Below are 25,129 nucleotides of genomic sequence, written 5' to 3' on the forward strand. Positions count from 1 at the left end.
TGGGCGGGCTCTTCTGACATTGCGCGTTGAGTTACGCAGGCAGGCAGGGGGGGCAGAGAAAAACAGTGGCTTCTCTGCTACAGACACTGAGACAATTGCAGTTTAAAATGCAGCAGTGTAATAAGCAGCACATGTGGAGAAGTCAGAAATCATTAACCAATGTTAAATCTGGTCCTTCATTGGGGGTGGTGGGAGGGGTGGCAAAGGGAGGGGTGAAATACTATGCACCTTCCTTCCCCTCGGTGGCCAGAGTCAACATAGAACAGAAGACACAGTATGAACAGTAACATTTTTACTTTGCTCTTCTCCACAGACTTGTACCAGTCCCTGTGACAGCTTGCAGCTCTGGAAAGACACTTGGAAAAGAATGCGCCCCCCCCCTTATATTTGGCTTACAAAGTAATAACCCTCAACTCGGAAGTCGATAGCTGCTTATATTAACAAGCATTTATAATGCAATAGAGATTGAGCTATTAGCATTGTAAATAGCAATGCCTTTTATGATATTAATAGGCATTGTCGTTTACAATGCCAATAGGTCAAAAGCAAGACCTATTGTATTGAGAGTACGATGTCCCTGAAGCAGGCGCAGAGTTCAACATTTAAGATTTTTTTTAATGTAAACTGAGCGCAGTGGCCAGTGGCCCTAAAGCGGGCACCCCATTCAGCATGCAAGTTTATAAAAAGAAATACATAAAACACACGTTGAAAGAGAGTGCAGTGTTCCAGAAGCGGATGGTGCGTTCTTCTTAAAAGTAATTTTAAAAAAATATAAAAATATTGCCATTGTACTCCGAGTGCTGTGGGGGTAGGGGGCAGACACTTTTAAAGTTCGAGCGGCATAGTGCTCCATAAAACAAAGTGGCTGCTATTGTCCTGTGTGGGCGCGCTGCAAATACAAAAAGCAGCCGTCATTGTCCCAGTTAGTCAATAAACAAAATAGTGCTCACCAACTTGGAACGCAGACCGTGTAACAAGCTAAGTAAAAGGTAGTTGTTATGAGAGGTAACAAGTGCAGACAAGGTGGTACCAAGGAGGGACTAACAAGCCAATTTACGAATCATAAGCAGGGCATTTAAGCAAGACAATGACACGCAAACGACAAATATGGGCGGAGAGTGGGCGGTGCTTCCAGTGCAGCATGCCTCGCAGAGCAAGCAGCAAATACGCGCCGTCTTTAGGCTAGACCTAAAAATGCCAGCCATCAGTAGGTTTGAGAAATAACCCAGGCAGTGAATCTGTCTAGTGACAGGTGCAGGCAGAAATAAACCTGTGCCAGCCAGACCTATTGACCAGAGCTGGAGAAGTGCCAGTTCTGGACAAAGGGGTCTGAAACCTGCATCCCACCCCATGTGTTAGGTGCTACAGTGTCTCTTATCCAGGGGCCTTTGGTGGATAGCTCCTAGCACGGCAGGAGTGAAGCTTAAAATGCACACTCAGCTGTCGTCTCACTCTTCTCCATCCTCTGAAATTACTCCACCACACCCACTGACGAATTTGGTGAGGTGAAAAACCAAAATCCTGAAAACTAAAGCCTGTGTAGTCTCCAGCTTGCAGTTTCCTACTTCAGTAGCTTAAACAAGAATGAGCTATGTGTATACCTCTATAACCAGCACCAACACAAAGCTGACCAATGCAGGCAGCCAAAGGCCTGATGCCACAGACTGGGGTTTGCGACCTGCTTCTAGGGCTCCCAGGCCCTCTGCCTGTAGGGGGCTCTCTTGGCCCTAGTGAACTGTGTCACCTTGTAGAGGGAACCGGTAGGACCCCGTGGGGCTTGACAAGAGAGACACGAGGCCTGGCTGGCGGGCTCAGGAGCCCCTGGACACTCTGGCCACCGGGGCCCCTGCTATTGTTTCGCGCAAGGCAGTCTACATGGAAGCACTTCCTTTCCATCTTCCTCCCCGTATACGGTGGGAATGAACTGCCCTGCACAGTCTTCCTTTATAGGGTCCATTTAGCAAGCAAACACTACATCAAAGCGGCGAGAAAGCCAATATCTATTGCTCTATCAGTTGGACTAAACCCAAACACTTGAAATTCACACTTTGGCAAATGTTTGAATGGTGACTCCAGTAAGTCTGGAAGGCCAGAGCTGGCCCTTGTGATGCAAACCCAGCTTTCCCAGCCTGTTGCCTTATAACAGTTGCAGCTAACTGCTTCGACAAGTGCATAAGAAAGTATGGCTGTTTAACTCAAGCACTTGCAAATTACCCATCTGGTAAAGCTTGCCTGAGATCCTCAGAACTGGTCCCACTTTCAGTCTGAAGGTCTCGCCCCTAACCTTACATTGTAAACTGATACAACGCAATAGTAATGATCAACCTTACACTACAGATAACATCCAAGACATACTATCCCAAATGTTTTACTAAACTGCTATTTAGCTGCTTATTGTTACAGCTTCTTCATAGGGCCCCGATTTGTGGAAAAGGCATAGTATGTCAATATATTGGCACGTTTAGCACCATGAATGGGCCATTATACATTTTTTCTTTTATTTTTTAAAACTGAGGAGGTTCCATTTGAATAGTTTGAGCTTAGTGTCTGCTGGGCAGAGGTGGTACTGCGTGGGGTTGTGGAAATTCAATACACTACTTGGGAGAAACCAGTCACGCCCCCCCCCCCCAGTAGAATCTGAAGGTTAATTTTCACCACCCGATGGTTGTACATCACCGCTTACATAATGCAAAGAATTAAACTGTTCATTGAACAAAGCAAACATATATGCTTGAAAAGAAACTCCAAAATAGCAGTATAGTCAGAGTAGGCTACATTTCAAACCACTTAACCCCTTCGATGCTCATGACGAGCTCAGCTCGTCATGAGGTACACCAGTCATACACTCATGACGAGATGAGCTAGTCATGAACAATGGGAATAAATCAGGGTCAGCACAGGAGGGGAATACCATCAGCATTGATGGTGTTAATGTATTTCAGAAACATGTGTAGCTAGCCTACAGCGTGGGTGTCCAACCTTGGAGTAAGAACACCTGTGCATAGCTGTTAGGTAGCTCTGATTTCCGCTTCAATCTTAACTTTTGGAAAGACATTGACTTGTCCGTGTCAATTTAGTGTGTGTGGGGGGGGGGGGGCTGTTGCTAGGGAAGATATGGAGACGATGCAGCAGAGTCGGGAGGGCAGAGCTCTGGGAATGGACGCAGTTAATACCCAGTCATACCCAAGCTGTCACTGCTAGCCCACTGTTTACGAACAAGATGCTAAGGGGAGTGGGCCTACAGAAGGACCCTTTGAGGTCTTCTTAGTAACAGAGCAAAGGTCAGAGAGGTAACCTTCCATATAGTTTAACTGGCATTTTTGTTCAAGTATATCAGCTGTTTATGGACACTCAATAAAATGATGAATTAGTCACATTGTTCGTGAGGGACACCAGGCTATGGTGTGGTCTGTAAGGCTGGCCACGGAACAGCCCCGGCCTTGGACGAAGAATCAGTTGCCACTCAGTGCATGTGTTATCTTCAGCAGTAAATGACGGGCGCTGCCCCCATGGCCACATAAAACAAAGGCCACACAGGGCTTGTGTATGGCTGCAATTTAGAGGCGAACAAAAGCCTTTGGAAGAGCACACAGAAAGCCAGACACCACTCTTGGCCCTTGCTCGAAAGAGGCAATCGCTTGCAAGTGTCCAGGCAACCAGGTCTGTGAACTATTATAAAAACAAGCATTTAAATGCAATTGTGGCACTTGTGCTTTAGCTTAAGATGTTTACAGTTATAAAGCGAAAGTGCGGCAAAAGTAAATAAAGAAATAAAATGATTTGCAATACAATAGGTCTCGCATTTAAATGCGAGACCTATGGCATTGGAAAGAAGTGGCCGCCATTGTCCAATCAGCTTCAAAAGAGAAAGTGCGCATGGCACGTTGAATGTAAGCCAAGTACTTTGTACATGCAGTAAGAGAAACGCAAAGAGAATAGTGCTTACAGACTGAAGCGTTTTGAGCTGCTTCCTGAACAGGAGGAGTGCGGGTTCCTTACGGAGATGTTCAGGTAACTGGTTCCATAGTTGTGGGACCAGGACGGAGAAAGCTCAGCCCCTTTTGATGCAGTGTTATATTGTGGTAGAGACAGGCGGCAGGCCTCGGAAGACTGCAATGTATGGGCAGGATCATAGTTACAGAGGCGTTCTTCAATGTAGGTTGGTGCTTGGCCATAGATTGCTTTATGGGCACTACAGAGGCCCTTAAATTTTGCTCTGCCGGATGGGGAGCCAATGCAATTTATGCAGCAGCGGGGTGGCGTGAGCCCTTCTTGGAAGCCTGAAAACTAGCCTGACAGCGCTGTTCAGTACCACCTGTAGCCTGTTAATAAGTTTCTGGAGAAGGGCAATGTATAGGACATTACCGTAGTCCAACCTCGAAACAATAGTGGCCGACACAATCATCTGTAGTGATGTAGTATCCGCAACTGCCGCATAAGGCATGTGCATGTACCGACCACCGAGGTGACCTGGTGGGCCATGAAAGCTTGGAATCGACTTGTATGCCCAGGCTTTTCACGACCGGCACTGGTAAGGGGGTGGCACCTAGCTCTAGGGGCATAAAAAGGTCACTCCAAGGGTTGCTTTTGGTGGGGATAACAAGGACTTCTGTCCTATCTGGGTTGATTTTCAGTGAATTTGCTGTCATTCAATTCACTAAGTCTTAGAATGTTTTGTGCCAGATCATGTGCCTGGGAGGAGTTGTCAATACAGAGGATGAGTTTGGTATCATCCGCATAGTTGAAAACTCTGCAGTCCAAGCTAGCTAGGGCCGCCACCAGCGGCTGTAGATATATATTAAAAAGAAGTAGGGGCAGAGCCTTGAGGAACGCCGCAAGTAAGCATGCATGCATTTTTCCGATACCAGCTCGCCCAACTGAATCCTCTGGGACCGACCTGATAAGAAAGATTGGAGCCATCGGTATGCCTATCTGCGGATACCCAAAGCAGCAAGTCTGGCCAGTAATTGTGCATGGCTGATAGTCGAACGTCGCTGATAGATCTAATAAAATCATGACGCTCTTCTTTTTTTATTGTCAGCCATAATTCTAAGCTCATCAAGTACTGACCGCATCACCAGCTCAGTACTGTGACGGGCTCTGAAGCCTGCCTATCGCCCCTGGAGTAGCTGGAGTTCCCAAACGAAGGATGAAAGTGTTTTAAGGACATGTTGTTCCACAACTTTCGCCACAAAGGGTAGCTGGGAGATGGGCCTATAGTTTTTGGGGTTAGCAGCATCGGCCCCTGTTTTTTTTTTTTAGCAGGGGGATGACTCAAGCCTCCTTCAGGTTGAATGGTAGGTGGTCAGTCTCCAAAGAATTGTTTGATAGGGTGAGGGTCTGTTTGTCCAATCTGGGGAGGGCCATTCGAAAAATCCTAAGGGGGGATGGGGGAAATGGGGCAGCAGGGATCTGCAGGAGAACCCGATTTGGTCCGGTTCATCAGAAATTTTTGGGAAGCAGACTCTAGTTTGGGAAAAGTGGTGAGCAGCTTGCAGGGGGAGGGGGGGGTGCTAGGAACTGGAACAGGGAGCTTTGATTGATAGGGGTGTTATCAATCTCGGAGAGGAGATCACTGACCTTCTGAAGAAAGAAGGATTGGAAAGCATTGCAGTCAATAAACTCCGCTGCCGAATTCCGCTCAGACTTTTGACTAAGTTCTTTCAATATTCTGAAAGTCTCTGTTGATTTGCAGCGACAGTAATTCTGGTCTCGTAGTACTCTGCTTTTATAGTCATAATAGATTTTTTTGTACGAGGTAAGTAATGTTTTATAGGTTTCCAGCTCAGCTGGGTCATTAGCTTCACGCCACCGTCTCTCGCCTTGGCAGAGTTTTTGCTTCCCTTCTCTCAACAACAAAAGACTGTTACAGGAGATGTTATGGGTGAGGGGACACAACGACTTCCAGTACCAGAGTCCCCTGCGCCATCACAGTAAAAATCCTTGCCTTGGTGAAGTTAACACAGGATAGGCATAGCCAGCCACTGCTCGGGCAAATCTCAGACCAAGGTCATCTATGTTTAGAGACAATGAGGTGGTGGTGAGGAATGCTGCTAAAATTGACATGTATGTCAGTTTGAATCACAGTTTATACTTCGTATGACTTTCTTAAACAAAACAGAGTCTAGTTTTGTCTAATACATAGGCTATAGTAGTGTTACAGGTTATGAGAGAATTATGTAGCACTATATTGCCATTTGTATAGCCTCATGGTTGTGACAGGTTGTGTATTGTAAAGACAAAGCACAATATGAGAACAAAAGAAATCTAGAAAAGAGACATTACATTTATACTTTGTAGAGGTCTTTTGACCAATTGCTCAAAAGAGCATACTAAAACGTTTCCATGATTGAATGTGCACATTTTTCTAAGGCGAGGAGAGGGATAAATAAAGTAAGAAAATAAATGTATAGCATTTACCCATCACAGATTTACTGTCATGAAGAGGAGTAACTGAGGGCTTGTCTTACATTTTGCCAACAAAAAGCTGTAGTCTTCCTCCACAAAAGGTCTGTCATACACCTTGGGGCACTAGTTACAAGAGAGGAACCCCCCCAAAACCGCACTGTGTTGATTTAGGTGGATGTACTTCCTACTCCATTTCTATACCACTCCCAGCCAAGAGCTGGCATTAGAAGCACCATCACCCTATGTCCCTCCCCCGTGGGCCAGAGTATCCCTGGCAAAGATTCTATAGAAAAGAAGTACACGGATGGAAGACCAATGGGGTAAGATAATCTGTCACTTACACAGAGAGAAGCCTAAATGTACCTTTCCTGAAATAAGGAAGGGGGGGGGGGGGGGGGGGAAACGAGTGCGTGTATACCACAGGGAATTTAATTTCACATTCTGCAGGTCGTCTTCCAGTATGTGTGGGGGCGGGGGGGGGGGGGTATGGGTTGGGGAGGTTCAGGTAGCCCCAAATGCTGCACCTGATGGACTACACCATCATAGCAGTGAACACTGCTGAAGGGATGGCCATGTCTACTGGTCTGTCTCCAATATTAGCCCAGCTAGACCGGTTATTCAGGGGCACACCAGCCACGGCAGGAGAGTGCAGGGTGGGATTTAAATAGGGTCCCTTGTAGTGTTCACCTCCAAATAGCTGATTTAATCAACTTCAGAAGGATCACTAGTTCCACCAGGCTATGTGGCTCTGTAAGCAGAGGTATCAGAGACCACTTTTGGAAGCACCCAGCTAAATGTCCCTGATAATCTTCAATATACTGCATGCAGCCCACTGTAGGAGTTTAGAAATTTACCAGTGAAGTTCTTTGCAGAGTTTACTTGAAAGGACATGTTCTATGACAGCGGTAGCTCGGTTTATTTACTTACTCACTTAATTTTCGATTTACACAGAGCAATTCAAGATCACAAGACCTAAAGCTTAAAAACTAGAGAACCCTTTACTGTTTCCATGGAAAACCGACAGACTTCACGGAATGTTACACATTATAGACCCAATAGTTTCCCAGATATAGTAAAGTGCTTACCTCTCGGGTGCCAAACCAGATATCATGCAGATGATCACAGATTGCTTTTGCAGCAGACATGGCACTGGATAACTTCCTAGCTTTGATTACAGCAGCCCCGCGCTGCTGTACTGTCTGCCAAAGAGAACACACAAATACAGTTGCTGGTTTAGTCAGTTAAAATTCTGCGAATACTATGGATAGGGAATGAAAAACAAGTAAATTATACAGTCTGGTATGTTAGAAATTCTGACAGCATACCACCTAAAAAAAAAAAAAAAAAAAAAAAACACGTCTATACCACTTTCACAATTATTGGTTATGTTGCCTTCAGTTAAAGGCCTTATTGCCTAGATGTGCCTTTTTAAAACAACGCTGGTGATGTCTGGTGGCCTTGCTGTGTAGTCTAATGACATTTTCGACTATATGTGCAACTTAATTATACTTTAATATTAAACGAAGAGAGCCTAAGGCCTACTGTTTAACCCAAAAGGGTAACGCTTTGTCTGCAGTTTCAAAAGCAGATACAGCATTTCTAAAGTACAGTGAGATTCCAGCATTAGTGATTACAATTGCATAAGGAAAAGGATGGAAAGTGGGTATATTGCGGTTATCAATAATATGAACACAGCGGTGACAGACTTCTGGGTAAACCACATGAAGTGAATCTTTAGTAGGTCACACTATGCAAGCAGGAGGTTGCCTGCTTAGGTAGGAAAATATTTCCCCCACCCTTGGCTTAAGCCACTTAAGGGGTACAGTCTGAATACCGCGATCTCAACCATGCGTGTTCAGACTACGCAAGTACAATCATGCTTGCCTTAACCACGCATACGAATGATTAAGGGCAGAGCGTGGTCTACCTGCGGACTACTGTGGTGAAGGCGGAAGCAGGAAGATGCCAGGAAGAGACGCAGTGAGCTAAGTGGGGAGGGGGTAGTTTTAGGGACAGCGCAGAGTAGGTCAGGGCAATAATGTAAAGGAACAGGGTTTTCAGCCTTAGGGCAGGGGAATGGGTGGTCTGGCTAGATTTATTTTGGTTTATTTTATTTATTTAGCAACTTATAAAGCGCCTGGTGACCCGAGGGCATCCCCGCGCTGTGAAGATTAAAACCTGCTGAGGGGGGGTAAGGGCGAAGGGTTTATTTAGGAAAAAGGAGGGTTTTAAGTTTTTTTCTGAACGTCAGGTAGTTGGGTTCCAGTCTGAGGGAGCGTGGGAGGGAGTTCCAACCAGTGGATGCTTTTACAGAGAAACGTCGACCTCCGGTACGAGTCCTCTTGAATTTGGGGATGTTGGCCAGGTGATCGTTCTCAGACCGTAGAGCTCTCGGTGCTATGTAGGGGGTGACCAAGCCGCTGAGAATCGCAGGTCCCGATCCATTGATTAGTTTATGGGCCGTGCACATGACTTTAAATTCCACCCTTTGGCGGACTGGGAGCCAGTGCAGAGCCTTAATAGCGGGTTTGGCGGATACTCTGGGAGGTACGCTCATGATTAGGCGAGCTGCTGCATTCTGGGCTCTTTGCAGTCTCGCTAAGGTGGCTTCCGGCGCACCTAGGTAGACCATATTGCTGTAGTCTAACCGCGACATTATGAGGCCCTGAACTAGTAGTTTCCTAGACACGGGCGGTAGGAGGGGGAAGATATTGCGGATAGTCCGCAGAAGCCCTAGACAGGTCCCGGCCGTTTGGGTCTTCATTGAGAGGTCGGGTTCTAGCCAGACACCGAGGGTCTTGATTTCGTGTTTCGGGGTGGGGATTTCCCCGAACACGTCTGGCCAGATCGCCGGGGGGATGGTCGCCCATTGTTTGCCCATGAGCATCACTTCGGTTTTGGAACCGTTGAGTTTCAATGACGAATCGCACATCCACCCGTGAATTTCGGTGAGACAGTTTGGTAATTTGTCTGGGTGGTCGTCTAGTTGGGATAGGGAGACGACCAATTGTGTGTCGTCAGCGTAGCTCACGATTTTTATCCCGAATGGTGATACTACATCTTCCAAAGGGGCCATATACACATTAAAAAGTGTGGGACTCAGGGAGGAGCCCTGAGGAACCCCGCTGGTAAGTGGAAGTGTGGACGAGTGGTGTTCACCGTCCCAGATCTGGAACGTGCGTCCAGTAAGAAAGGACTCTACCCAGCTGAGTGCCATCCCGGTGAGCCCTGCTGTTGCCAATCGGTGAAGAAGGACACCGTGGTTAACCGTGTCGAAGGCAGCACTCAGATCCAGGAGGATCACTGCCACTGATCCTCCTGAGTCTAGAATGCGCCTTGCTTCCTCGATGACGGCAAGCAGGGCGGTGTCTGTACCGTGTCCCGGACGGAACCCGGTTTGGGATTGCCGTAGGATGTTATTTGTCTCGAGAAATCGGGAGAGATGACTATTCACCAGTTTCTCGGTAATCTTGCTAATCCCCGGGAGGAGGGATATGGGTCGGTAGTTTGCCATATCATTTGGATCGAGCTGGGGTTTTTTAAAGGAGTGCCTTCACCACTGCACTTTTCCAGCTGTCGGGAACTGTACCTTGAGCAAGTGAGCAGTTGATAAGCTCCGTGAGTGTAGGGGTGATAGCGGGGGCCACGGTTTTGAGAAATCTCAAGGGTGCAGGGTCTAAAGGAGATCCGCTTTTTATTTTATTCAGGGTAGCTTCCACTTCGTTATGCGTTACTGGCCCGAATGTCTCGAGTTGGGGACGTATTCCCGCCTGATCGGGGGGCTGAGTAATGTTTCTGCGGGTGGGGAGGCTAGGGGGAGGGAGGGATGTGAGGATACGGGCGATTTTATTGTTGAAGTATGCGGCTAGGTCGTTGCTTCTGTCTACCTGGGGGGTGGTGGGCAAGGGAGAGGTGGGGATTTTTAATAGCTCCTTCACGATGAGGTAGGATTCCCTAGAGGAATTTGAGGCTTCCTTTATCCGGGTGTCATAGTGGGAGGCTTTGGAGAGCTTAATTGCAGTTTTATAGGTTTTGACTGCGGAGTGGTAGGCCTCTTTGCTGGCATTATGCCAGTCTTTTCTCCAAAGCCGTTCGGCTTTTTTACAATTTTTGCGGAGCTGACGAAGTTCTGGGGTGTACCACGGTGCAGAACCCGTGTTGTTGGTTTTGTCTTCGCGCATTCTGAGTGGGAGCACAGAGTCGAGGGAAGTCGTGATCCAGTTTCTAAAGTTACTGTCAGCGTTGTCCAGGATATCTTCATGAGTCGGGGTAGTAGATATCAGGGTATTGGCCCATTCTTCAATGGGAAGTTTGGACCAGGTCCTGCCTCTAGTGAAGGTGGCCAGTTTCTGAGGTTTCCTAAGGGATCCTGGAAGTTGGAATAGGACCAAGAAGTGGTCCGTCCAAGGAAGGGGGATGGAGTCTATTACTTGCATCGCGGGGGTGCTGGTGAACACTGGGTCCAGCAGATGGCCTTTGATGTGAGTGGCTCCTGAGTTAAGGAGACGAAGGTCCGAGGCCGCTAGTTCCGTGATCAGGTCGGCTACTCCAGAATCTGAAGTGTCTTCGAAGTGGATGTTCAAATCTCCCACTAAGATAAAATTCGTGACGGAGTGAGCCTGTGTTGCTACAGTGTCTAGGAGGGCATTGGGGAAGGGGCCGGGGTGGCGGTAGATTAGAATCCCTGAGAGGGAATTCGTAGGGTCTAGTTTGATTGAGAATTGGAGGCCTTCAGAGTCTGGGATTTGTGCGTCGCTGGAGTTACAGGTGAAAGCATCTCGGTAGATGATAGCAATGCCTCCACCTCTGCCTAGTGGTCGAGGGAGAGACTGGATGAGGAATCCCGGTGGAGTGGCTAACACTATGTCCGAGTCAGAGTGTGGAGTAAGCCACGTTTCCGTTAGGAAGAGTATGTCAATCTCGTAGTCTTCTATTAAGTGGTGGATAAGTGTCGCATGTTTGGGGAGGGAGCGACAGTTCAGCGAGGCAAGTTTGAGGGTTGCGGGCTTCGGCACTCGTGTGAGGAGTTTAAGCTGGACTGGCTGGCAGTTCGTGCAGCTGACAAAGGGTCCATTCATATCATGGATATATCTGCATGAGGGGGCGATAGAAGGTCTGAGGCTTAAGAGGTCACGACGGGAATATGTGGTTTTGGTGGAGGCTCTGGGAGCCAGGGGGTCTGGCCCTAGGCCCGGTCGTGCGCAGACGGGCTTGCCTTAGGCGCGCCTTCGGCGCGCAAACGGCGCTCCCGCTGCACTCGTCCGCTGCGCTGGAATGGCCGACACATTTGTAGTAGGTGTTATGGGCGTGGCCTCGCAGTGGGCGTGGCTTCGCCTTTGACCGCGCTGGCGGTGTGGGCGTTTTTCCCCCTCTGACAGCGGGGACTCGCTGTGTTTGGAGGGTCTGGGCGGGCAGGCTGAGCGCGTGAGGAAGGCGCTTTTGCTCAGGTGAGCTTCGTGGTCAATTGCAGTTGTATTTTTGTTAAAAATCAGCAGTAAGTGAAAACAATCGTGACAAGTTTAAAAATACAATTTTAGGTGCAGCGTGCTAACCTCCGGCTTTCCGCCTCAGAGGGAAATTAATCAGGAATGAATGTTGCGCTGTTTCGAGCGTTTAAGTAGTCCGGTGGGCGTGGCCTCGCAGTGGGCGTGGCTTCGCCTTGACCGCGCTGGCGGTGTGGGCGTTTTTCCCCCTCTGACAGCGGGGACTCGCTGTGTTTGGAGGGTCTGGGCGGGCAGGCTGAGCGCGTGAGGACGGCGCTTTTGCTCAGGTGAGCTTCGTGGTCAATTGCAGTTGTATTTTTGTTAAAAATCAGCAGTAAGTGAAAACAATCGTGACAAGTTAAAAATACAATTTTAGGTGCAGCGTGCTAACCTCCGGCTTTCCGCCTCAGAGGGAAATTAATCAGGAATGAATGTTGCGCTGTTTCGAGCGTTTAAGTAGTCCGGTGGGCGTGGCCTCGCAGTGGGCGTGGCTTCGCCTTGACCGCGCTGGCGGTGTGGGCGTTTTTCCCCCTCTGACAGCGGGGACTCGCTGTGTTTGGAGGGTCTGGGCGGGCAGGCTGAGCGCGTGAGGACGGCGCTTTTGCTCAGGTGAGCTTCGTGGTCAATTGCAGTTGTATTTTTGTTAAAAATCAGCAGTAAGTGAAAACAATCGTGACAAGTTTAAAAATACAATTTTAGGTGCAGCGTGCTAACCTCCGGCTTTCCGCCTCAGAGGGAAATTAATCAGGAATGAATGTTGCGCTGTTTCGAGCGTTTAAGTAGTCCGGTGGGCGTGGCCTCGCAGTGGGCGTGGCTTCGCCTTGACCGCGCTGGCGGTGTGGGCGTTTTTCCCCCTCTGACAGCGGGGACTCGCTGTGTTTGGAGGGTCTGGGCGGGCAGGCTGAGCGCGTGAGGACGGCGCTTTTGCTCAGGTGAGCTTCGTGGTCAATTGCAGTTGTATTTTTGTTAAAAATCAGCAGTAAGTGAAAACAATCGTGACAAGTTAAAAATACAATTTTAGGTGCAGCGTGCTAACCTCCGGCTTTCCGCCTCAGAGGGAAATTAATCAGGAATGAATGTTGCGCTGTTTCGAGCGTTTAAGTAGTCCGGTGGGCGTGGCCTCGCAGTGGGCGTGGCTTCGCCTTGACCGCGCTGGCGGTGTGGGCGTTTTTCCCCCTCTGACAGCGGGGACTCGCTGTGTTTGGAGGGTCTGGGCGGGCAGGCTGAGCGCGTGAGGACGGCGCTTTTGCTCAGGTGAGCTTCGTGGTCAATTGCAGTTGTATTTTTGTTAAAAATCAGCAGTAAGTGAAAACAATCGTGACAAGTTTAAAAATACAATTTTAGGTGCAGCGTGCTAACCTCCGGCTTTCCGCCTCAGAGGGAAATTAATCAGGAATGAATGTTGCGCTGTTTCGAGCGTTTAAGTAGTCCGGTGGGCGTGGCCTCGCAGTGGGCGTGGCTTCGCCTTTGACCGCGCTGGCGGTGTGGGCGTTTTTCCCCCTCTGACAGTGGGGACTCGCTGTGTTTGGAGGGTCTGGGCGGGCAGGCTGAGCGCGTGAGGACGGCGCTTTTGCTCAGGTGAGCTTCGTGGTCAATTGCAGTTGTATTTTTGTAAAAAATCAGCAGTAAGTGAAAACAATCGTGACAAGTTTAAAAATACAATTTTAGGTGCAGCGTGCTAACCTCCGGCTTTCCGCCTCAGAGGGAAATTAATCAGATTAGGCCAGGGATAGGGTGGATCTCCGGACAGCGGAAGGGGGTTGGTGTAGTTGAATGCCAGTGCAGGAGGGAGGGGGGGGGGGGGGGGGGGGGGGGGGTGGGGGACCCAGGGTAGTGCAAGTAAAGGGGCAATGCTTTAGGCCTTAGGGCAGTTTTAGAGACAGCAGGGGGTGTGGGTACCAGGAGTGGGGTGTCAGTGTCGACCTTAGCCGCACATACCCCTTTACCAATCATGCCTATACAGCGAAACTGTGTGGTAAAGGAATGCGTTAGGACGTATTTGTGGTTTGGGCTGCATGGTAGAGGCACCAAGAGTGGGAATACCATACGAATGGCTACAATAAAAGTAATGAGCTAGGACATTTGCAACAGCAGATCTAATAAAGATCACAACACTAAATAGAACTTAGCGGTTTGAAATTACAACTTTTTTTCAAATGTAGTGAACTGTATACATGACCAAGTAGGCCACTCTCGCTCACCGAGATGAAATCTCCCTTGAGATAGGCGTCATCTTTGATGGCTTCATAGACTCCCACTTCCTTCCCTTGTACCTTGACCTTGGCATGGGTTGCATCTGGATACTGTGTGGAGGAGTGATTGCCCCAGATGATGACATTCTTCACATCATCACACTGCACCTTGAGCTTCAGGGAAATCTGATACGAAAAAGGAAAAACAGCACAGAGTACATCAAATAAAACGGAGCAATGAAAACCTTCACGGGGCCTACCCAGCACCAATGCGATTTGATAGATGTACAAGTAAGAATCGAAAATTCAGCCAATGAAAATAGAGAGAGCCGTTGCTTTCGTTGTCTCAATAGAAATGGAAATTACTGCGTGGTTGATCCCATAATTTAAAAAGAAATAAATAAATGCTGAAATTGTCCATTATGAGGCTCTTCATATTCTGCTGCTTAAAACCAAGGCAAAGACTTGAAGATGGAAGTTCAAATAAAGGTTTGAAAAGTTAGAACTATATTGCATAACCGGTAGGACACCACCAATGGAGATTCTGCGACGGCATAATGAACTACTAGTGAACTAACTTTTATAGAGCATGTTTATTAAAGAAAGTCACCACTAATAATTTGCAGATTAGACAGATGCCCCTTTCACTCATCCATAAACAGACTGTAAGCTAGCTGAGGAGAAGCACCATGTGTGCAAAGCAATGGACACCATCATATATCCTCAATGAACATCTGCAAACACTCAAGCCCAATTTATGGATTACTTTTCTTGATTTTAATGTTTCTAACATCCAGAACCTCAAAAAAGCAATCCGAATACACTTCCACAGCACTAGAATAAACGGTTTTGAATTGAATCTAGCAGGAAGGAACACGTTGGAAGCTGAAATAGTTAAAGCAAAGATAAAGGATAACGCTTCAGGGTTCAATGGACAAACGTGGCCAATTGAAAAGGCAAAGGAGAGGACACCCAAAGTTTGAGGGGGTGGTAACTTTTTTGTATTGCGAGAGTTAAAATACAGTGCAATGCTAAGGGGCTCCAATGAAGTCAAAACAACTGCTTACTGGCAGCACACAAACTTTACATAAAGGCCAATGAAAATAGAAAGATGTCAGATAATTAGCTACTGCGGACCAGAGAAAAGTATTCATATATAATCCCCATTGTTTGGTTCAAGTATGTGTAAATAGGAGCCCACACAGAAAAGGATAATGCTAGAATCTGTATAAGCAGAAGGCGATTAACAGAATAACGATGCTACTACAATACTCAAATAACTACTCCATCTATCTTTAAATCATGTGCACCATGCTTTGTGGCTTTCCAATGATTGGTTTAAACAAATAACCATGATCTTAGTTGTATAGTACTTTTATCCTTCGATCTTAATTCAGTTTAATTATACAATTATTATCCAATTAAAATTTACTGATTTTACTGATCTCAAAAATGGTGCAAGGCTGAGTTCACCTTGCCAGAAATTAAACCAGTCTCCTCAAGATTGCACACCAATCTCAACAGGGCTCAATTTTCAAGCAATTATACCAGCATAATGAATTAAACTGGTTAAAAAAATGAGGGTTCACCGCTGCGCTTTGTAGTATTTTGGCCATATCACCGCTATTCCCCAGTAATGTAAAGGCGTAGCTGCCTACTCCGATGCATGCTGGGCAGACTAGACCACAAAGCTAAAAACCTTTCACCCTTGCACTCCTGCTGGGTCTCTAAACGTGCCTTTTACACCGTCAATCATTCCAGGTTAGCTACATGCACTTCTGACCTCCACCCTCTATTCTACCTTTCTCCAGTATTCATTCACCTCTGCCATCCCTTACTTATGTTTCACTCTCATCTAATTCTCCCAGTCTTCAAGATTTATCACTTCAACCCAATTACTTCAAACATTCCTGCATCACTGTACCAAACTACAGTTTCTCTTCACTCCTCGTTCAACTTTATTTTTTATTCAAGTACCTTTTACAAAGTATAAGTCCCAACAAAGTGGTCATTGAGATATTTTTGCTAGATATTGTGGCCTAACGAGATTCCAGGACGAAAGACAAACACACACGTTTTGAAGCGAATCATTTGATAAGTGAAAGTTATTTAAAATGGGGGACAAGGATTAACATGGTGAAGACGGGGACCTGCTACCACACAAACAAGTATTAACTCCATTTTAGCGCCACTGAAAAAATAAAGCATGTTTGAATTGTTCTACACAGAAACTATGTGGAGACTAAAATGAAAACTGAATGGAGGAAAGGAGGCAGCAGCAACCTGCACAAGCAAGGAACACAATCCTGGGCGATGGTGCTCGTTCGTCATTAGCAGGGGGTGCAGATCAGACTGATGCTCACCTGGGCTTTAGCTCGGTTGTGATCCAGGCGAGTCAAGCAGCTGAAGTTCTCTTTTGGGATGGACGGAGCAGACTTTGCGGCTGTCAAGCAGTTGGTATTGGCTGGATTCCCAACCACCAAAACCTTTAACAAAAACAGAATGACCATCAGCAAGCAAAGTTCATGGCACCAGAAAGACATGCTTACAATTAATTTGCACAGCAAACATCCGAAAGAGGAGAGGATGCACAAAGAGTGCTTTACTTTCCATTGGTTTATAAAAACGATTGTAAAAACACAACAAAAAAACACGAAATGTATCAGCCAAAGTAAAACGATTCGAGTGTTTCAGCTCCGAACCCCAGTAGTATCCAAGGAGCGCTTGTTCATAAAGCACCTTGGGGCTAGCTTTATCTGCATAAAAAGATACTGTTACAAGGTCTTCACACACAGAATACGTAGTGGTTCGGTCAGGAAAAGAAAGCAGTAAATATTTAATATTTCCAAAAGCAGTTTTTAAATGGGTCTCTAGATAATGTCAACTGTTTTCTCTCTCCAGTAGAACAAGATTTGGATTGACATCAGCTATTTGCTCTTCTGAATATAGATATGGTTTAAGGATTTTATTTGCAAGAGACTTGTGAATCACTCATTTGTATGTGGTTAGTGGGGGAGGGAAGATAGACATCTGTAGGTGGCTCCTACTGGAATGTGTGGTCTGTGATGTCCACATTTAAAAAAAATATATATTGAAGTAACTTTTTGGCAAACTATTATTGTGGTCACAGTCTTCTTCAATCAGAAGGTTGGAGATCGTACCCTTGGCTGACCTGCATCAATGTGTAGATGGACTCGGACCATTTAGTCTCCCGTACCAAGGGTAAACATCTACAGATCTATCGGAGCTTTGCTGAACCAACAACCTCCTCTTTCCATGTTCTATAGCAGACACTGATCGCCAAGGGTAGGTTAAACTGAAATCTGCCAAAAGTGAGCTTATGGCCCAGAGAAACATGACAAATTACAGTAGGTACGTCTATCGACTGCACAACTGTCCTCTTCGTAATAAAAAAACCCAGTAAAGATGATATTGGATATTATTCTTACTACAACCACTTGCTTCTGCAGGAAGACACCACATGTAGTTTAGTATGCGCTTTGTTTAGTTAAAAAGCATGAGAAAAAAATGTATTTTATAATCATTTATACCAGTTTCAAGGCTAACTCGGGCACCAGACTGCTTTCTAAAACAAACAAATTGCCCTTTAGGAGACATACAGCATTCTCACAATAAACTAGTCAAACTAATGTGGAGTTTTGTAAAACATGATGCATCTCAAACTTTAAACACAAAGACGAAAACTTTTATAGAGAAACGTTACCAACCGTAAACAATTAGCAGTACTCAAGTGTCCTACTTTGGCAGTAGTAATAACAAACAAGGTTTTGCTGGACGTAAACAACTACTCTTCCCCTTCTCCTTATTTGAACTGCTAACTTTTTGTACGGGATAAATCGTGTGTTAGGCGGTAGTTGTGCATTTGAGTAATATCCAAAACAAGGAGATTTAGGCCCCAAGTACAAGTTCGAGAAAGCATTCCACTTCAGAGTGCTGTGTCATGGAGAGAGAGTAAAGAGTCCAGTTGGATGCGTAGGGCAAGCATAAACCCAGCATTCTTCAATGGCTCCCATGAGGACGATTGGGTTAGTTGAAAGCAGATCTGGACATTTGCATTGTCCGGAGTTTTATGAACAAACTAATTAGCTTCCATTTGGAGAACAGTTAACTTTTCACTATTTCCAGGATTGGAAATACAACACATTCATGGTTACCCCCATATTGGCCCACAGTGCCGGAGAAAGTAGAGTATGATTTAGCCAGGTAAAACGTATGGGAGTTTAAAAAAAATAAAAATTAAGAAATAAGTCAATTATAGAATGCCTTCAAATTAGGTTACAAAAAACAGTTGATGGACAAAATGCAGAACAATGTCTTACATTCACCCCAGTACAAAGATCTGGGCCTAAATCCATCGTTTTTTTGCACTCCACACCACCCTGGGTCAGACAATGACCTAGGGTGGTGTGGAGTACAAAAAAACGATTGATTTAGGCCCAGATCTTTGTACTGGGGTGAATGTAAGACATTGTTCTGCATTCTGTCCATCAACTGTGGTTTTTGCAATTTTCACCCCGAGTGGGCTAGGTATGCTCAGACGCGAGTCCCAGGCTCCCCACATCACTGGAGTCAAGCTATCCAGGCTGAAGAAGGCTGATAGCCAGAAACCGGTCCTTGGATGCTTGATTCCGGTCTGGGAAAGACATGGCTTGGTAGTTCGGGCTGGACTGTTCCCATGAGGCACAGGGTCAAGGCTGATTTGCATATAGCCTTTGTCTGACCTAGGGTGGTGTGGAGTGCACAAAACCGATGGATTTAGGCCCAGATCTTTGTACTGGGCTGAATGTAAGACCTTGTTCTACATTCTTTCCATCAACTGTGGTTTTTGCAATTTTCAAATTATGTTAGTCATAAACCCATTATGAAATAAGAAAGCATCAATAGCAGAGTCAGGCACACAGTTACTCTGCAAGATCTGTTTAAGAGCAGTCGCAAGTTACTACCTCGCAGCATGCCTGGATACTTCAGACAAGACAATCCCTCCATGAACGAGATTCTGGATTTGACAAAAGCAGCACTGACCCATATAAACTTATGGACATTTACCAAGAAACATTCATCATCTCTTCTACGATCGTTTATCTTTCGGTGACTGTTGGCTACAGTACTGGAAGTTTGAGCACCTTCACATCAGGATAGCATTCCTGAGCTTGCCACCTAAGCAGTCATCAGATTCTCAAAATTCATCATCCAAAGAAGGTCTTACATATAAATAGGCTAGGTGTCAAGAATAGGAGAGCAAATTGATTTTAAGGCTCTGCATTGCGTTCAGGGCACTGCTTGCATGTGGGAGAGTGTGTTGCCTGAATACTTGGTCCAGCAGGTCGTCTGGGTGTTTCCAGGCTTCTGAGAGATTTCTTGGGTATGCAAAAGAGGCCAAAATGTTCAATCTTTGCTAGCTAGATAAAGGAAAGGCTGTAGGGAAGCCATGGCTGGTTGGTGTAAGGCTAGAATTTATATACCATTATTCTATAACAAAGAAAGCATTTTTGAGTTGATTGGGTTCTTTGTAAAGCTTGCCATCAGCTTATCATTTCACAGGGCTGTATAGTAGAACCCAAATCAATCGAGAAACATCAGTTCAGCCATCTGTTACGCAAACTCCTACATATTTGTCAAGAGATATGGGAGGATAGTTTCTCACACACAAAAAAAAAAAAACACACACAAGTCTCTAAGAGCACTTTTAAACAGAAGCAATACTTCCGTGTTACTCCAGTTTGGTTCATCCAATAGAGCTCTAAACGTTTCAGGCATTCTATTTAAACTAGAAGCTTTGTTCCCCCCCATGCTTAAAACATAACAGTTCTGCACCACATGCTTCAGTCATCTAACCTATTGTTCCCTTTACATAATGCTGTGCAGAGTTTCCCATCTGCAGTAATATATATGCAGCTTGTTTCTTAGAAGATCACCAATTTTGTCTAACTCTTGGGCTTGCTTGATGGGTGATGGAACCGATGGGCATAGTTAATGTCATTTAGGAAAACTGTTGCCACTTTAGGGCTGGCATCAGTTTACAGGGCATTTTTAGGTCAGCATACTGAGGGTTGCCCTTCTGAAATGCTTGGTCTAGCACTGGCTGAAATGGAGATCCAGACTCATCGCTTGTATTTTTTGCTAATGTGCTGTTATGATAGTCAATAGATTTTCTAAAGAACGCCCCAAGATGCTACTGGATCCAAGCGGGGGAGAGGCTGAACAGGGTGAAACTGTAAATTATAGCAGCTGTTACAGAAAGGGGCTTGGAGGCCACAAACTGAATTATTTTATTCTTCAAGAGGGCAAGCAATCCCCAACTGGAAGAGAAACTAAATGGGAGGTTTTGTAAAATAAGGTCAAAATTACTGTCAGAGGGGTTTAATCCGAAAGCCAGGAAGCAGAGACACTAGGTTATAAAACATTGTTAGGTATTTTTGGAAAATATCCTGACGCGAACTAGCACCAAGGAGACTTCTGCACCTTGGCTACTGCGGTGGATGAACTTTAATTTACGTAGGGACAGGATCTACTTCTAGACGAGCATGTTGGGATGGGGCCAACGTAACTATTTTTGGGAGGATGTACTGGTCAACAAGAAGCTCCTTACATCTGAAGAACTGAGACAAAGTAGAGATCATCATGGGCCATTAATATGACACTTTGTGTATGTGTTATTGAATTGTATCGATCTAGGACCAAACTGAGAGACAGTCTAGAATGTGGTGGGAGGGAGTACAGCGGAAAATTACATCCATGCCATGGAGTTCAACATATTGGAGTTATACAAAATAAATAAAACTGAGAAATAAGATTTGCAGAGTTAGCATTGCTGCTGGAAAATCATTTTCTAAGTAGGTCTTGGAATGCACCACGGGCTTGTCTACTCAGAACCTGGAATAAAAAAAAATGTAAAAACACATTACCTTCACAGTCTTCTTGGAATACTTGTCCAATGCAGCACCTTGGGATTTGAAGATTTTCACATTTGCTTTCAGCAAATCTTTCCTCTCCATGCCCTCTCGTCTTGGCATAGAGCCAACCAGGACTGCAACATCAAGATCTTTAAAAGCCACCTCCTCTTTGTCAGTTGCAATAACCTCTACAAAAACAGAATATTTCAATATTAGGTCATGTATTTCCTACCAGTCATCAGTCCCATGTAAGATTAGAGTAGGTTGTCTCCCCGCTGGATTCCATCCACCCCTCCCCCATCCCCAAAGGCCAGCTACCAAGAATATTATTTTCCTTTAAATTACATAATTTACTCAGTGGCTTTACGGTCTCATTGAAATTTAATCTGGCATCTGCCCCAATGCCCAAACGTTAATGTTTCCTTTCCAGGAGGGCTACAAGCTGGAGGAGCCCCTTCTTGGTTGCTGCGGAAACAGACATATGGAAGCAGCCAACTGTTGACCAACAAACTAAAGTCATACTGCATTACTACCTGAAAATATAATACTGCAGTATCCTTAAATTCATTCTCAAAAAACGAACTCCAGATCATGAAGTACCTTAGACTATTAAAAGCTTTTCTAAACCTTCTCATATCTTTATCATACACATGGCAAGGTACACTTGTTGATGGCTGGCGTTCATATCTTCATTGCATGCCAAGATACAAGCAACTTTTAAGTAGTCAAACTTGCCCAAACATACATTGGCAAAGCCCTCTTAAAATCATGAGAGCAAAAGTTTCAAATAATGCCAGGTATGGACTCGGCATCTTCAAATCGCCTGGGCAACATTTACATACACAGCATATTCTGCAGTGGCCCGAAAGGGAGACCGTTCCAGTTGCAAATTATACACGCTGGGAAAGATCACTCCGAGAATGGTCTAGAAGCACTGTCAAATATACCAGCTGCTGGGAAACACTGTCCACTCACTGCCACTGGTCAAACAGGTGAATAATTACAACTCAACCTACTGGGCAAAACCTGGCGTCTCATTTGAGGACGTCTAGTGAAATGTCTCATATTGAAGGAACAGTTTACTGTGCATACCTACACAAGTAGGTTGCTCAGAAAAACTAAAATTAGGATTTTAGAACAAAAAGCTAGAAATATAACAGAGTTCCCAGTCCTATTTTGGTCCCCAAAAAATAAATACTTCAATCCCGTATATAATGCAAATGTTAACCCTTTCGCTGCGGCGGCAATTCCGCTGCAGCGCTAAGGGGGTGGGGCGGCCTCGGGCGCTCCGACGCTGATGACGGAACCGCTCCGTCATGGCCCTCGGGTGGGCTGTGCTTGTGACGGAGCGGTTCCGTCATGGCCCGCCCGTTCTTCAGAACGTCAGCGCAGGCGCGAAATCAGCGCCGCGCAGGCGCAGCGAGCGGGCCATGACTGAACCGCTCCGTCACCAGCACAGCCCACCCGAGGGCCATGGCTGAGCGGTTCAGTCATAAGCGTGGGAGGGGTTAAAACAACAAAACTGCGTTGTATTTATGCCAGAATGCACCTTGAATACATGCCAATGTTTGACTGCTGTTGGACTTGGCCCTTTTTGGAGGGTCATCCCTGAACTTTTTGCCTTCCTCTTCTACTTTTTCTGACCTGTTGGCTGTTTTATGACTCTGGGCACTTTACCACTGCTGAGCAGTGCTAAAGTGCATATGCTTCCCTTATTGTAAATTGATGTATGGATTAGTGATTCCATGATTGGCTGGTTTGGTTTACTTGTCAGACCCTAGTACTGTGCATGGAGTGTGCCCAGGGCTTGTAAATCCAAATGCTGCTAGTAGGCTTGCAGCACTGGTTGTGCCACCCACAGAAGCAACCAGTAAAAATGTCTCAGGTCTGCCATTGCAGAGCCTGCGTGCAGTCTGGTACTGCCATGTTGACTGGGCAAGTGCACCCACTTGCCAGTCCCTAAACCTTCACTTTTCTTCATATCAGACACCCCTACGGTAGGCCCAAGGGCAGGGTGCATTGTAAGTATAAGGTAGGACATACCCTGGTGTGTGTGGCATGTCCTAATCATGAATTACAGCCATTTTCGTTTTTCACTATTGCAAGGCTGTTAACCATAGGCCAGAATGGGCAGTTAAGATTACATTTTATAATCCTAACTGACTCAGGGAACATGGTAGAAATACGAGTTTAGTATGCCTGAACTCAGAATGATAAAATATATCTTTCAGTGAAGTTAATTTTAACATTCTGTGTTTGAAAATACCACTTTCAGAAAGTAGGTATTATCTTGTCTAACTAACCAAGTCTGCTTCTGCTAGGTTGTGTATTCCTTGTCTGGAGTGTGACAGGGCCGGGGGATTCCAGGAGACAGAGAGAATCTGCATCTAGATGGGAGGGAGGAGTTGCACCTGGGACCTGAATAGGACTGTACCTGCCCCCCACAGTGCTCACTCCACCCCCTGTGGTGCATCCAATGTTTCTGCCCTGCACTGTGAAAAGGAGTCATGTGAACAGAGTGCTCCAGAACTGGTTTGGACTGGGCAAAGGCCCCTCTGCCCTCAGAGGACAAAGGATTTTGGGGTATAAATATTGGGACCCTGATCCCAAAAAAATTAGATCAGATCACTGTTGGACAAACAAGAAGTAACCTTTGCTGAGGAGTGGAACCAGAAGAATCTCATGAAAGACTATCCCCAAGCTGAAGTGCTGCTTGGGGAATTGGACTGCAGTGGTTGCCTGTCTGCCAAAAAGAGGAGAAAGGGACTTTGTGTACTTTCATCAACTTGTAAGATCTCAAAGGGCTTGGAACAGCTTTCCTCCTGCTGAAGTCTCAGGGGCAACAGACTTCAACCCCCAGCTCCCCAGAGTTCTTTGGAAGTGCCTGCTGCGGGATTGCGTGTCGCAAGGAGCTGGAAGCCGGATTCAAGAGGAAGCGTGTCGCAGTCTCTGCTGCTGCCGCATCGTGGAAGTCACTGCTGTAGCGGTCATATTGCACCGCATTGAGAGAAGCATAATCGCAACGAAGAGGAAGATTGTCGCATCTTGGATGTCGCCGCTGTAGTGGTCGTATTGCACCACATCAAGAAAAGCCCCTCACATCCACGGAGAAGCGTGCCGCCGTATCTTGAATGTCGCCGCTGTAGTTGTTGCATTGTGAGGAAGAGTCTCGCAGCCGAAGTGGAACAAGGGTGTCGCCGCTGCAGCGACGCCTCGAATCGAGACTTCTCGCATCGGAGAAGCGTGCCGCATCTGGAATATCTTCACGTCTTTATTTCTTTGCACGGAATATCTTCACGTCTTTATTTCTTTGCACCGGAACTTTGCCACGTTTCCATCGCTGCAACACTTGTTGTGGAAGCGTAACGCATCGTAAGGTATATTGACTCAAAGTGTTGCATTTTAAGAACCACCAAGCTAAAACTACCATTTTAAGTACAGTATTGTGGATTTTTGTAGTTTATGGTCGTGTTAAATCTATATAAAGAATACTTATTTTTGATTAAAAAAAAACTTGTGTGGTGTCCATCTGTAGTGTCACTCGATTGCTGTATGTGGTCACAAATGCTTTACACACTGCCTCGGAGATCAGCCTGTCTGCTCGTGCCAAGCTACCAAGGGGGTGAGCAGGGGTTATTTTAGGAGTGTATCCACTTACCCTGACTAAAGGCAAGGGTCCCTATTGGTCACAAGTACCTACCCGTGCCAACTAGAGAACACCAAAATAACTGCAATATACTTAGATTAAAGAACTTTCACACAACATATGTTTGAGTTGGTGAACGGTTTCTGGTCCTGAACTGCGCCTTTAGGGCAGCAGTAGAAGTGGTGGTTGCCGGATGGTCAAAATTACTATTACAACTCCAGCCCTTGAATATTTGGGGAAATCGAAACCTTCTGAGAAATACTCCAGGAGGCTAATTTAGAATTCCAACTCCAGTCCAGGAATATTATACATTCCCCAAGTATTTATAGAAAAGGTTGACAAATAGTAATTTTGAATGGCAAGAGTGCTGGCCTCTGGGCAAAATGTTAAGTATATCCCACTGGCATGTAAAAGGATCACTGGGGGTGTGGTGTATTCCCAGCCTACACCAGGTCTAGATCCATAACAAACCCTTAATGTTAGTTT

General features: G+C 45.9%; 1 protein-coding gene across 2 annotated transcripts in view; it reads right to left on the reverse strand.

The window, feature by feature from the left end:
* The window catches only part of MDH1 (malate dehydrogenase 1), an 82,032-nt gene that overhangs the window by 21,047 nt on the left and 35,856 nt on the right, over positions 1-25,129 (reverse strand). For both annotated transcript variants that reach the window (XR_015296671.1, XM_086927621.1), the window contains exons 4-7: positions 21,010-21,185; positions 16,447-16,569; positions 14,093-14,269; positions 7,494-7,607 (exon numbers count right to left, since the gene is read on the reverse strand). Coding sequence is in view for 1 of the 2 variants with exons in the window: in XM_086927621.1 (XP_086783747.1) it covers positions 7,494-7,607; positions 14,093-14,269; positions 16,447-16,569; positions 21,010-21,185 (590 nt within the window). In the remaining variant the exon portion in view is untranslated. The remainder of the gene's footprint in view (positions 1-7,493; positions 7,608-14,092; positions 14,270-16,446; positions 16,570-21,009; positions 21,186-25,129) is intronic.

The sequence above is a fragment of the Lissotriton vulgaris genome, chromosome 6 (assembly GCF_964263255.1).
Source record: "Lissotriton vulgaris chromosome 6, aLisVul1.2, whole genome shotgun sequence".
NCBI lineage: Eukaryota > Metazoa > Chordata > Amphibia > Caudata > Salamandridae > Lissotriton > Lissotriton vulgaris.